Source organism: Nuphar pumila, chromosome 1 (genome assembly GCF_984573655.1).
Source record: "Nuphar pumila chromosome 1, dmNupPumi1.hap1.1, whole genome shotgun sequence".
In the NCBI taxonomy this organism is placed as follows: domain Eukaryota; kingdom Viridiplantae; phylum Streptophyta; class Magnoliopsida; order Nymphaeales; family Nymphaeaceae; genus Nuphar; species Nuphar pumila.
In genome coordinates this window covers 11,638,417-11,654,092 of record NC_143249.1, presented here as the reverse complement: position 1 = coordinate 11,654,092, position 15,676 = coordinate 11,638,417, and the positions used below count along the sequence as shown (strand labels likewise).

The 15,676-nt window shown below is 37.3% G+C and overlaps 1 protein-coding gene across 4 annotated transcripts in view; it reads right to left on the bottom strand.

The window, feature by feature from the left end:
- DCL4 (dicer-like 4) overlaps positions 1 to 6,023 on the bottom strand; it is a 179,954-nt gene extending 173,931 nt beyond the window's left edge. For all 4 annotated transcript variants that reach the window (XM_090011173.1, XM_090011255.1, XM_090011331.1 and 1 more), the window contains exons 1-2: positions 5,821 to 6,023; positions 5,563 to 5,740 (exon numbers count right to left, since the gene is read on the bottom strand). In XM_090011173.1, the coding sequence (XP_089867299.1) occupies positions 5,563 to 5,740; positions 5,821 to 5,915 (273 nt within the window). In that variant the 5' untranslated portion in view covers positions 5,916 to 6,023. The remainder of the gene's footprint in view (positions 1 to 5,562; positions 5,741 to 5,820) is intronic.
- Between the last annotated feature and the right edge of the window lie 9,653 nt (positions 6,024 to 15,676).

Genomic DNA, 15,676 nt, shown 5'->3' with positions numbered 1-15,676 from the left:
TGGAGAATGGATCACGCCAAGATCATGTCTTGGCTTATCTCCAGTGTAGATATAAAAAAGTGTTCAAGTCTTGCAAAATTTGAACATGCCAATGATGCATGGGAGTATCTTAAGAGAATGTATTCTCTTAAAGATATTGCTCACATTTGTAATCTGCAAGAAAAGGTTCGGAATATGGTTCAAGGAGAGAAGAGTATTAGGGAATACTATAATAGCTCATCCGAGCTATGGGAAGAGTTGGCCCTTCTTGAACCAAAGTGGCATTGCCCACAAGATATTGAGTTTCGCCAAAATCAAGTAAATGCGGAGCATTTCTTTCAATTTATTAATGGGTTGAGACCCGAATTTGAAACCACCAAGTCTGCTCTTCTACATCGGGGAAAGGTTCCCTCTATTGAAGATACAATTGAGGAGCTAAGTATGGAAGAGAATAGACTCAAGAAACGAGTCGCCAAGAGTGATGATGATACAGTTCTAGCTGTATCAAGACCAGGCGATCACATTCGCACATACAAACCACCACATATTGGAAAGACGAATAATGAAAGGCAAGGAGGCGATTTTGAAAGAAGAAAGATTATTTGTTATTACTGTCATGAACCGGGACACGTTAAAACTTACTATCCAAAGTTGAAGAAAACTTATGAGAAGAAGGTAGGTGTTGTGGAATCAACGAAAGAATCCAATGAGGTACCCATTGGAAACATGTCCCTGACTCAGCTGGTGGAGGCCCTACAACCTCTTCTTAAGGGAACTTCTTCCTCTGCTGGAGTTGTTGTTTCTTTAGTTGGCATCTCCGATCCAGGTAAACCCCAATGGCTTCTTGACTCTGGTGCTTCCTTTCACATGACACCAAATTTAAAATTATTGTCACATTATTATATCTCAAGTGGATCGAATGTTTTGACTGCGGATGGATCAGCCCTTGAGATAAAAGGAATAGGAAATTTCGAAAATAGTTCTCAAAACTCAAAAGGCTTTTGCGTTCCAAAAATTAGATATATGCCTAAGATTAATCTAAACCTCTTATTTGTCTCTCAATTAACTGATCATGGGTGTAATGTTTTCTTCTCTTCTCATGATTGTCATTTGTCAAGTACAGGATCATCAGTCAGGGAAGTTGATTGGGGAAGGCCGTAGAGAAGGAGGACTGTATTACATGGACTTTTTGGAATTACCCAAGAAAACATTATGCTGCAATGTTCAAAAATTGGGCTTGGATCTTGTACACCAAAGATTTGGACATCCCTGTATATCCAAGCTTCAGTATTTTCTAAAATGGAAAAAAATTATAATTTTGAAACTTTCACTTGTGAAAAATGTATTCTTGGAAAAATGAAACGTCAACAATTTCAAGAAAGAACTTTTGTTTCTACTCGACCACTCGAATTAATACATTCTGATGTTTTGGGTTATGCACCAGTTATATCAAAAGGTGGCTTTCTATATTATATAATTTTTTGTAGATGACTTTATACGATATACCTGGATTTACTTTCTCAAACACAAGTCTGAAGTGTTCTCATTTTTCCAAATATTTCATAATATGGTCAAAAATTAATTTAAAAATGATATTTCTATGTTTCGCATTGATTCAGGGGGAGAATTTTTGTCTACTGAATTTAAAGAATATTTGAACTCATATGGAATTTCACACCAAAAATCATGTCCCTATACCCCGCAACAAAATAGGTTAGCTAAGAGAAAACACAGACATATTATAGAGACAACTAGAACATTACTCATCACACATCAAGTCCCTAGGATTTTTTGGGCCGAAGTCATTTTGACTGTGGTTTATCTTATCAACAGAAAGCCCTCATCCTCGATTAACAATATTTCTACCACTGAAAAGCTTTTCAAACAAGCTCCTGATTATTCTAAATTGAGGGTATTTAGGTGCAAATGCTTTATTTTTACAGATCGAAAGATAAATTCTCTCCCTGAGTTGTTCTTTGTGCATTTTTAGGATATGCAAGTTATCAAAAAGGATACAGGTGTTTTGATCCTAAAAATAATAAGTTATATGTCTCAAATCCTTTCTAGAAAATGAAAGTTTTTTTGAAAACAAAAACTCTACTGAAATAGATGAATATTCCTTGTTCGATCTAGTCCCAAGAGATAGTGAAAGAGAAATTGATCTGGATGATCAGACCAATGTGATTGGTTCTGATCCTATTAGCAACAGTCAGGATTGCATTCAATACTCTAGACGAGGAAACCTAGAAAGACAGTGCGCTCTGGATAAATACACAAGGGAACATGAATCTGGGACTTCATATAGAAAATCCACTAGGATTTCGAGGGCTCCTGAAAAATGTGTATCATACGAGTCCTTTTCACCAAAACATCAAGCTTTTATTGCCTTAATTCATTCTTATGAAGAACCTTCTAGTTATGAGATAGCCAAGAATAAACCTGAATAGGTCAAGGCTATGGAAGTCGAATTAGAAGCCTTAGAAAAAGCAAACACTTGATCCATTCAAGACCATCCTCCAAACAACAAGAAACCTATTGGGTGTCGATGGGTGTACAAGGTAAAAACTAAGAGTGATGACACTCTTGAAAGATTCAAGGCCCGATTGGTGGCAAAAGGCTACTCCCAAGAGTATGGAATAGACTTTGAAGAGACCTTTGCTCCAGTAGCTAGAATGACCACTGTTAGAATTTTAATAGTGCTTGCATCAATAAAAGAATGGCATATTTTTCAAATGGATGTCAAAAATGTTTTTCCTAATGGAAATTTAGCTGAAAAAGTATATATGGACCTACCATCAGGAATGAATGTCCCTAAAGGGAAAATTCTTTGTCTGAACAAGGCCTTGTATGGTCTCAAACAAGCTCGAAAAGCTTGGTATAACAGGTTTAGTAAGGTTATGCTTGATTTTTGCTTTCGTTTTTGTCTTACTGACACAACTTTATTTATTAAGAATTCTAATGCAGGTATTATCATCCTTCTACTCTATGTTGACGACATGATCATCACCAGAAGTGATAAACAGGGAGTATATGACATTAAAAAATTTCTCAAAACACATTTTGAAATGAGTGATTTGGGTTTCTTGAAATACTTTCTTGGTATAGAAGTTGCATACTCACCTAGGAGATACTTGCTAACTCAATCTAAGTTTGCATTGGATATTGTTGATTGGTCAGGTATTTTAGATGAAAGACACATTGATACTCCTGAAATTGTGAATGTCAAAATGAAGATTGATGATGGAGAACTACTCGAGAATTCAACTCCATATAGACAACTTGTCGGGGCTCTTGTTCATACAGCCAGTCAATTTCAGCATGCCCCAACTTATGTTCATGTGGGCACAGTCTTACGCATTATTAGATACATTAAAAATTTCATTTCTCGAGGTTTATTTTTATCTGCTTCTTTTAATTTAGAATTGCTTGCTTATACTGATGCAGATTGGGGTGGTGATCCAAATGACCGCCACTCGACTACAGGTTCTTGTATCTTCTTGGAAGAATACTTGGTGTCATGGCGATGCAAGAAGCAACAAAAGGTCTCCCTCTCATCAACAGAAGCTGAATATAGGGCAATGGCTACAACCACTATGAAATTAGTCTGGCTTCGACGTCTCCTTTCTAATATGAGAGTTGAAAGTTCAAAAGCTTCAAATCTGTGTTGTGACAACAAAAGTTCTATCTACATTGCAAGCAATCGGACATTCCACGAATGCACCAAACATATAGAAATAGACTGTGATTATGTTTGAGAGGAATTCTTGCGCGGCACCATCAATCTTCCCTATGTTGCTTTAGAATATCAGTTGGTTGATTTCTTCACCAAGCTTCTTGCTGTTCCTAGATTTCACTTTCTCTTAGACAAACTTTCGGTTATCCAACCGTAAGTTTGAGGGAGAGTGTTAAAATATGAAATCTCATATCTCATATGTAATCTCATAGGCAGCTTATGTATTTCCTTGTAATATTTTTTTTTTCTAGTTAATTTTTAGTTTGATTAGTTCTAGTTTAAACCCAACTAAAACTAACTTAAATCCTCTTTTTTTGACCCATATAGGCTTCACCTTTTTTACTAGTCAAAAAGGTCTTTTTGACCAAGTCAAAAAGGTGCTGCCCCAAAGGGAGTCGTTGGACTCCCAACAGCTCTAATAGAGCCGTTGGGAGTCCAATGACTCCCTTGAGGCTCCTCTCCTCTTCCCTATATATATTCCCACTACTCCCCCTTGTATACTCACTTCTTCTTGTATGGGATTTTATCCCTATTCATTAAAGTCATTTATTTTATGTTTTTATACCCTTTTCGGGTAGTTTATATTTGAGAGCTCTCTTTGTGAACCTTAGTGGTCCTTATGGTGCATTTGTGAGAGCTTGTTAAGAGATATCTTTGTGGTGTTTTTTCACTTTCTTACAAAAAGAACCCCTAATTTTTTAAAGTTTATCTCAGCCAACCATAAAGTTGTGGTTTAAAGAATTACCACGTGAGCACTGAATACTGATTTAATGTATTGATTGGCTGGCGATCATTAGATATTGCACAGGCAAACATCACCCATATCCATCAAGATTGCATTATGTACATCAGTATCTTGGAAGGTACCTACGCATCTGCCATCCTTAGGAGCATAACATGGTTTCAGACAATGTGGCTAACACTGAAGTGTATCATAACATAGAAATTGTGGGTGCAAGTGAACATAATCTTGTCTTCTAGTTTGTTAAACTTCCACCAAAGTATAGCCAAAAAGCTAGGATGAAGCGACAAGAACACGTCATCGCACAAAATTTATGATGATGATCGATACCTATCCTGTAACATCTAAAATGGGAGAAATACAATGTCTTTTCTAAGTCAATTCCAACTGCAGGAGGAGATTGGTATGGGCTAGGCAGGACTCAGGTTGAACCTGCCAGGATTATTCTATGCGGTCAAAAATCGGGATCAGGAATAGGCCGGTCCGGTCAAACTTGAACCAATAAACTAGACCAGAGTTAACAGATACTAAATTCAGAGATAAAAGCTACTTTGGGTTCTAATTGAGCCCAAACAAAACCCATTCCAGGCCTGGTAGATGAAACCCCTGACAGATTTCACTTCTAATTCCATCCAAAGGTATGTTAGCGACCTGCCTTTTATTGCATACACAATCGGCGAATTTGCTCTCTCTGGAAGTCGAACAAGCAACGCATACTACGCTATGTCCATCATGTGTCTACTCATTCTACAACAGCATCTGACAAGTCATCCTCTAGAGAACAACTGACACTTTTTCTGCTTCCGATCCTTCGTCGGTAGGGTCGCCAACGACGAACCGTGCTTCCCTTACTTCTGATCATATCGCCCCAATTGTATTGTTCCCCTCCTCCTAACCAAAGCAATCACGTCTGTTCCTCTAACATACTGAAAATTCTAGTGTTCCTGATTGTTGCCTACCCATATACAATCATTACAATTCATCAAAACATTCACTGGCCCGTGAAATTCAGTATACCGGAATCGGCGGCGGCGTCTAGTTATGCATCAACCGGCGCATAAATTCGATACGCAGAACAAGAACAAAAAAAAAAGAGAAGAGATCTGACCTGCTGGACGAGATGCACGGTGGGTGCGAGGAAGACGCAGACGGACTTCTGCGGCTTCCTGATGAGGTGGCCGAGCTCGTATATGAGAAGCACCGCAATGTGCGTCTTCCCGCACCCCGTCTCCAGGTACACGATGATGTTCTCCTCCACTGCCTTTTTGCAAAGCTTCGACTGATACCTAAAATACCACCAAAAAACACATCAAACGACAAAAAGAATAAGAACGAAGAAAAGGTGAGAGGTGATGATCAAACGGACCCTCTTGCGATGCTTCTGGGGTCCTTGACCGGAATCCGATCGTCCGGACCCTTATGTTGCTTCTGTCCGCCGGATCCCTCCTCGACAATCACCATGCCGGAGCAGTAGAGTCGCAGAGACGAAGAGTAGCAGGGTCGGAAGTTGGAGTGACGTCTCCCAACATGGGAAACGTGGGAGGGGAAGGCACTTATTCGCACTCCGAAGGCTTCGGCGGAAAGGAAGGAATACGCATACGCGCATTTAGCGTTCCGTACGAGCGTGGCGGCTTTTTCGCCCGCGGAACGGTAAGGGACGGGAACGACCGGAATTTGTGTTTTTCCTTGCGGGGGAGGACCAGGACCGACCCGGTAACCGCGACGTAGGTCCGGCTGACGTCTTTGGGAATTGGGACTAAGCTGGGTGTACTTTCTCTGTGTCGGTGGTAGCTTGAGTGGGAGGACTCGAACGGCGTTGGACTTGGTGGGCTTTGGGTTTCCGATAGTACTGCGACGCTTGGACTCCTTTGACCCGGACTTTGTCGAAATGGGACATGGTGGTGACGAAGGGAAGCATGTGCTTACGCGTTATTTCTGGCTTTTGTTCTCCCTTTCTTAGCGACACTTTTTTGTTAAAAAGTTACCAGACAGCTTAGTGATTTTCACCATTTAATAATTGTCTTTCCTCGTGTTTATATGTATTTCTAAGTAGTGAATAGTTTATATATATATATATATATTAAGTATACATTATTTGGGTACTTTTATTATTTTATACTGGATAAATTCTTCAAAATAAGTATATAACTCCCCGTGTTTCAAAAATAAGGGTACTTCCATTATTTTGTATTGTATAAATTCCACCATTTTTCGGGTTGGGGCCTAACCGGCCCACTCGATCGAGTTGAGCTATGTCCTTACCGAGCCCAACTCGACCCCTCCCCGCTTGCAGCCAGTCGGGCTCAGCCGAGCACGACTAACCCCGGGTCCAAGCGCATCTCACCCCGATTCGGGACCCGACTCAGTGAGGCAACCCAAACCATGGTCAGGTTCATCCCCTGCGACACTAACATCACCAACGCGTGATTTTAACAATGAATTCCCTTATTCGTATTTTGATATTGCGATGAATACTTTAACGCACCCCATCGGGGCAACAAACTCTACGTGCGCGCCGATGCACGAGCCACTTATCATTTACGCTCAAAATCATCAGCGAATTCGACAATCTCTAAGGTATGGGAAAATTGCATACGAAGACAATGGCAAATTTATTTTGACGTCACGCTATCACATGCACAGGCTACTGCTTACGCATTTATTTAGCCGATGTATGGTTTCGTACCTCATGTATTGCTTACGCATTTATTTAGCCAATGTATGATTTTATACCTCATGCATTGCTTTCATTCTAAATTTTGCTCATTGTGCTCATTTTGCTCACTATTCGAAGACATCTGAAAATATTGGAACGATACATAAACAAGATTAGCATGCTTATATTTGCTTATTCTAAATTGCATATCACGAATGGAACTATGCATGTATTAGTTTTATTCTGAATTGTCATATTTATGCACCTACCATAGTTTTATCGATCTGACCCTATTTCATGGGTACTGGTGATGATTTGGTCGGTACGGCAAGCGATGGCATGATGGCATGATGATATCAAGATGAGACTCTTTCCTTGACGTTTCACTCCTAAGGACATCTTTTGTAATTTGGTAAAGGGGTTTCTTTGAAATTCCACTTTTTGTATAAATTTTAAAACCTCATTTTGAATCTATTTGGTTTCAATGAATGTACGAAGTTACGAATCCGTTGTATAAAGAAAAGGTTCGCAAGTAATGCGCCCAAGGTCCGTTGACTTATTTTTTCAAAACATCATTTTCTGTTGAATTATTATTTAAAACTCTGATAAAGGAATAATTACAAGGCTTTCAAAATTTTCCTAAAAAGTTAAAGGGTGATGCTAATTATGACTGAGATTTTGGAATGGAAAAGATGTTAAGTTGTATTATATATATATATATGTCTTTCTCTGTGTGTGTGTGCGCGCGTGTGTGCACGCGTATGTGTGTGTGATCATAAATGTATACACATACATAGTATATACATATAAATATATATATGATACATATATTCGTATCATTCTTTAGGAAAGAAATATATTGAAAAAGAGTTATTAAAAAGAAGGAGTTATTTAGGAAAGAAATTTATAAAAGTCAAAATTTGAAATTTTAATAAAAGTTTGGAAAGTGGGTGAGAGAGACTCCAAAAAAATGGAAAGTCCTCTCTCCAACCCACATTAGAAGAGGCTGGAAGGATAAGGGCTTAATTTTCTATATAAGCTAAAAAAAAGGAAAAGAAAGCAAGAGAGAAAAATGAGAGAGGAAGATGGAGAAAGAGAGAAGGGAAGAAGGAAAAGGAAGAGAACAACGACAAAGAAGAAGAGTTGATCCTCGTCCTCTCCTCTCATCCGTTGTTTTTTCGGTCCTTCAAAAAATTCAAGAAAATGTACGGGTGTTCTCTCGTGTCTCAACTGAGAAAAATATCTTAAATAAGCTTTAAGCAATATTTTTGTAGGGAACCATGGATTCTATCTTGATTTTCCACTGTTTGATCCATGGAAATCGATGTAGGTAGGGCTTGAATATGTTAGATTTGATTTTCTACCCTATTTCTGTGTGTTTTTATGTTTTTCCCAATATATATATATATATATATATATATATATATATATATATATATATATATATATATATATATATATATATATATATATATATATATATATATATGTGTGTGTGTGTCTCGATGGACACTTTAAACTCATCTGTCCCATTTGTTTAGCGGACAAATCTGGCCATCATGATGATGGGCAGATCTTGCCAGATCTGAGTCCCTGTCCGTTCTAGACAGATCTGTCTACTGGACAGGTGCATTCATCCAAACAGATGGACACAAGACTGTGGTTCTTGAAAGTGAACCTAATCTAGGGAAAAGAAACAAATATATATGCATATTCAGTTAAAAAGAAAAAAAAGTCTGAATTTTTTTTGCTTTTTGTCGGGGATGAGACAAACAACTGTCCAAGTGCAACCGACTATCCAAGATGGGACTAGGGCCCTGTTCAAAATCTCTCTCTCTCTCTCTCTCTCTCTCTCTATATATATATATATATATACTTAAAAAAAAAGGATTTATATGAACGGTGGCTCTGTTGCCTGGCAACGCAGCCGATCAGTGTTCATTTGGGCAGTTGTAGGCCCTGCCATGCCCAGCCGATAGGGTTCGGCTGAGCAGGCCTTCTTTAAAACATATATATATATATATATATATTAAAAAATTCTGGGCAGACTTGAAACAAAGTGAAAAAAAAAATCTGGGCAATCCCCTTGCCTGTTAACATAAAGAAAATTTTATATGGGCTGGTTGAACCACAATGAAAGAGGGGTGGCAGATTTTAGAACTGGTAATGCCGAGTCAATTGGCAGCTGGGCAACACCAATCGAGATTCAGAAAAGAAAAATAAGTTATGGGTAGAACTGAAACAGAATAAAATCAGGACAGGCTTGAACAACAAATATTCTCTGGACAGCCACTTGGCTGGACATATTTAGAAAGAAAATTTTTTATATGGGTAGCATCAAATAGAAACAAAACAAAAGAAAATAATAGTAAATAACACCAAGCTGAATTAAAAGAACAAGCTGAGCAGTTTTCATGCTATGTTGAACCTCGTCAATGTAGTTAGGCTGGGTAGATTCATAATTGCTTTAAAAAAAAAAAGATCAAGATCAAGGTATGCAATAATCTTTTTTTCAGATATTTGTGGTACACAGTATGTGGAGTGAATTGAAGACATTAGGTAGAGTTTCCAAAGCACCACATTTGATCAAAACCCAAATGGGTATCACAAACCTCAGCAGGTACTACCTAGGCAACTTGTCTGATAACATTCTTGATCTAATTAACTTGTATTTAGGAGAGTGATTTCGTTCTCCTATGATAGACATGCATTAGTTTTTGTGCATGCTGAAGTTATATATGTTGTAAAGGCCAATAGATCAATAACTTGAAAATGAAAGTAATTGAATGGCTTTTCTTGGTTAAAAATGATCATTAAATGAAATATCAATTCTAATTGCTCCTATTTAGCAATTAAGTACCGGTTTGGATTGGCTGATATGTCCATCTTTCTGAGATGGCATGCCCTTTCTAATTGAAATGATGATTATATAATATGACAAAACTAGACAGTCTTCATGCCTTGCTGAACCCAGCCGACCTGTAGTTCAGTTTGGCAGGTTCACAAAAACAAATCTGACAGTTTCAAAAAAAAAAGAGGGTAGGTGTGTGTACATACCTGTGTTCAGTTTGCAGATTGGAACATATTCATACAAGTTACATATGACTATTGGTTTTTACATCTTCGTGTATGCCCATATTTACAAATCTATGTATGGTTAGATTTACATGTATGTTGAGAATTACATGTGCATGTGTATGCTTGATGAATGCTCATGATTATGTTCAGAATTTAATATGTCTAATACTCTTGTTTATGCTCAGATTTACGTATGCTAAAAGTACAAACCTGAGCCTTAAGAGACTTCTAAAATCGCCTTTATTACCTCACGTGGTTGAGGTCATGGTTCCTACCGAGGATGCTGGAATGAAGGAAGGGGTCAAGGTCGTGGGCCTCCATGCAATTCGAATCTAACCAACCTTAATCAAAGTTCTTAGTGTGGACCTGTGTCTTGTCAATATTGCAGAAAGTGAGAGCATATTGCTAAAAACTGTTGAGACATACCCAAAGTCTTCTCTACTATGTCCCTGCAACAAAGTATCGATGATTATTGGTATCCTGACACCCGTACCACCAATCATATAACCATGGACGATCAACAATTCACCAACAAAACCGCTTGTCAAGTGAATGAATTGATCATGGTTGGTAATGGTACGACCTTACCCATATATCATACGAGTAATTTGGTTTTCTCCTCCAAATGATCTAATTTTGAATTAAAGAATGTTATTCATGTTCTTGATAATGCTAAAAAATTATTATCTATGGGATAGTTCACTAAGGATAATAATTGTGTTTTCGAATTCACCGCTTATGGATTTCTTGTTAATAACTGACAGATAGGCAAGATTTATCTTTGGAGACCAAAAACCAGTGCATGACTTTACCCAATTAGATCAAGTGAGTCGCAGATGATGGCAACCTTTAAGGGAAAGAAAGCGACATTTGATCTATGGCATCGGGGACTTGGGCACACAAATAGGAAATTTGTTTTTTTTTTCTCAATTCTAGTAATATTATTTGTTTCAATAAAGACAAGAGAATAAAGGTTTATGAAATCTGCTTGATTGGGAAGGCTCATAAACTATCATTTGGACATTCCCAATCATGTAGTTCATGTCTCCTTGAGTTATTACATGCAGATGTTTGGGGTCCTGCTCCTGTAACCTCTCATGAAGGTTTCAGCTTCTAGATGATTATAGTAGATTCTTGTGGCTTTTTCCCATAATGAGCAAGGCACAAGTTTTTTATTGTTTCAAAAATTTTAAATCAATTGTTGAAAATCAAGTGAGCTATCAAATTAAAGATTTTCAATCGGACAATGGTGGTGAGTTCACTAGTGGTGCATTTGGAAGCTTTCTCAAAGGCCATAGGATATTGCATTGGTTCTCATGTCCTTATACACCCGAGCAAAATGAGTTGGTCAAGCGTAAACATCGACATGTCATAGAAATGGGACTCAGTTTGCTCAGTGGTGTCTCCCTATCTTACGAGTTTTGGGTTGATGATTTCAAAACTACAGTTTATGTCACCAATCGATTACAAATGCGGATCCTCAAGAGAAAAACTTCATATAAATTGATTTTTAAACAATCACCTGATTATCATTACCTTCGTTTGTTCAGTATTCCATGCCCACCGTTAATCACTCCCTACAACTCCAAGAAGGTTCGATCTAAAACCAAAGTTTGTGTCTTCCTTGGCTATGATTCGCATCCCAAAGGCTACATTTGCCTTTACCCTCAAACTAATCATACCTATGTTTCTCGACACGTTTATTTTGACAAATCCTTCTCCACCAAGTTGTGTCCCTCTTCTACTCTTGAGAGTTGCGGCATTTCTTCCACCACAGTTCTTGTTCCCCCATCACCCAAGTTCGCTGATGCCACCCAATCGGTTAACCCGAATACACCTAGTCACCTGACATTGCTCCCTCACACCTCCCTGGTTGACCACGCTACCCTGTCTTCTATTATTAATATTGATCCCCCATCATCTCCTGTCATGACCAGCCAAAAACTTGTACCCGCCTTCCACCACGATCCAATATCCATACCATCACTCGTGTCCCTTGTCCCTGCATCATCTTCCCCTTCTAGCACAGTCGTTGCTCTCCCGCCGACCATGTTTATCCCATGGTAACCAGTTCTATGACCGGTTCCCTCAAACCAAAATCATTTTCAGCCAACCTATATTTGATTACACTTACATGTCTTCATGCATTTCTTCTTGAGCTCAAACCTAAAACCTTTAAGCAGGCAGCCCTGCATCATCATTAGAGGACAACAATGAAAGATGAGTATTGTGCTCTTATGCACAACAACACTTTGCATCTTGTCCCTTCTAAACTCCAGTTTAATGTTGTCGGTTTCAAGTGGGTGTTTCATATCAAGCGGCATCTAGATAGTGCAATCGCTCGGTACAAAGCTCATCTAGTAGCAAAGGGCTTCCTGCAAAAGGAAGGTATAGATTTCTTTGAAACATACTGCTCTGTCATCAAACCGACTACTATTCATGTAATTCTGTCTCTTGTCGTCTCCTTTAACTGGTTGATGCGTCAACTGGACTTTAATAATGTCTTTCTTAATGGTTTACTAGATAAAGAGATCTATATTAGTCAACCACATGGCTTTGAGCATCCAGATTTTCCTTGCCATGTCTGTAAACTTGACTGAGCCATCTATACATCTCTCAATCAGATGCCTCTTTGTTTATTTTTAAATAGCAACACATTATTATTTATATTTTAATTTATGTAAATGATATCATCACCACAGAGAACTCTTTCAGTTTGATCAAACGCCTCAGTGCTTAACTTGCTGATACTTTCTCTATTAAAGATCTTGGGAAAATAACTTATTTCCTTGGCATTGAGGTGATACATTTTGCTTTTGTGATTCTTATTTTTCAACAGTTATATATTATGAATATTCTTCAACGAGCCAACATGGAAGCATCCAAACCCATCTCCATTTCTATGAGCTCGTATGCAAAGCTCTCGACAGATGACTCCACTTCGTTTCATAATGCCACTCTCTATCCTATCTGTAATGACCCCAACTCATCATCGTAAAAAAGTGGATTTTTTTTTAAATAAATTACAAAAACAAACCCAGAGACACAGGGCCTTACAGTCATAACCACAATCAACGCCACAAGGGATCTTACACCACTATCATCCAAACAAAAATAGCTTTATTCATCAATCAATAAAGTTTGAGAACAATGTGTAACTGAATGTCAAATAAAGCAAAATACAAAGTCATTCCATACCAAAGTAAATCATCAAATAGTCATGCAGTCCTCGTAGCTCCATATAGCAGTTGATCTTGTCACTGAGCTTCATAGGTTATAAAAAACATAAAATATATGGTGTCAGAATCATATATCCTGCATACATTTTTCTCTAATGAATCAAATAAGTAAGAAGAATAAAAATCAAATTCATGCAACATTTTTAAAGGAATACATTTACAACAAATTCATAATCCAATTAACCATTCATTCATTAGAGAACAAGCATCATGTAACATCAACATATCACAATGAAGAGAACATGTAAAGATGCATGATCTTATGCAGAATAGGAGTATGCATAATATCAATGCACATGCATGAGTAACTTATTATCTTTTATCAGAGTTTTCTTTTATATGCATGTCTCTATTAGATGCACACAATTTTAGTTTCACTTTTCATTAAAACCCGCAAATACTAAAAAACGAGCACAATAATTTATGAGTTCAAGTTAAGTCCTCAGTTATAGCTTAACACACAATTGTATTTTATTACTGGTTTCCATACTTGGCCCTCGACCACTATCAGGAATCAGCATCATCCATCGAAACATTTGAATTCAGCAGCTAATGTCAAGACACTAGGGAAAATCAAGATCCACTAATGTCATTTTCTTGGTATACCAATAACAACAGTTGTGTCTACACACCACCCTCAGGAAAAGTGGCAAAATCTCTTTAAAATAGTGGTTGTAAGGTGAACCACCTAGTTGAGTTCAAATGTACAATCACACATAGAGTTTTAGTATCCTCATGGTTCCCTAAAACCGAAGTCCAGGATTCTCACACTAAAGAAGGGATATCCAGGAAGAGCAATAATTACACTATTTTTCTCTTTTTTCTCTTTTTATCAAAGAAAAATTTATTTCTCAACATTTGTTTTGCAATTCAGCATGCAAAACACAACACCAAATTTCATTTTGCAAATCGACATGCAAAACACAAACGTGGGACCTCAACCCGTTATAATATGAATAGTGCAATTAATTCAGAACTCAATAAACATCAAATTGATTTTTTCGATGCATATGACTAAACAAAGAGCAACACTTTGCTCATGGCCCACATGGCCTACAATGGTTCACTTTTGACCACTAAACCACCTTATGCAAAACTCATAATGATCATGCGCATATGAAACTATTCATCATGCTCACAAATGCACATTCATGCAACCATAATGAGAATGCAAATGTATAACCATTTCACATATGCATATGATCACATGATTGCATAATACATCTTTATTTTCATGATTCTTCTCATGCACAATATGCAAACATGCATGTGATCATGCGAGTGCAACAACAATATAAAATTTTTGATGTACTTGTTAACTATATGCATATGTCTGTAAACAACATATTAAATTTTATAAGCATGCATAACCAAGATTTTTTTTTTGCCATTTAGGGCAAGCTCGGGGTACAACACATACCCACTGAGTCCAAGCCATGCTGCCTGCACATAGGACAACACTAATAGTCACATAAAAATAGTCCAATACTCATATGAAAATATGCATAACAGTCCGATCAAAAGAATACTTAATCTGGTCATGAACAAACACACTACTCTGAATATTATACATGTACAAATCTAAACATTTGACATGTATAAAATCAATACTTTTAACATAAGTAATTTTGTCCGCAAATATGAGTACTTTAAATATGTAAATCCTGAACACATTAATGAACATTTACATATGTAATACTGGACATCTAGCATGCATATTTATGAGCATATAAACATGTACATCAAGACATGCATATGAACGTGAAATTCTGAACAATTCTCTAAATTTGAACATATATGTGAATCTGCACATGTATGTAAATCTGTACATATATGTACAACTAAAATTTAAACATAAGTATGTATACAAATATGTCCAGTTTTCATTCCTTTTAAAACAGTCATGAATTTGCCCAATTTTGTTTCTCTCTCTCTCTCTCTCTCTCTATATATATATATATATATATATATATTTCTTTGTGTCCACCCATATATTTTTCTCAGAATCTGCCCAACCGATCAACAGGTCGGCTTGGGGTTCTAACAATATATACGCTGCTCAAATATTCATATTATATTACTATTTTTTATTCTACCTGAAACTTTTTATTCTGTGTTTCTATATGATTCTTGACAGAATATGAATATGTTTCTAACTCTTTTTCTTTTTTATAGTCTATTGGTTTCTGCCAAAACTCTTTTTTTTTTCTGTTTGATGTTGCCCAACCGACAGTCTGCTACGCTTTACG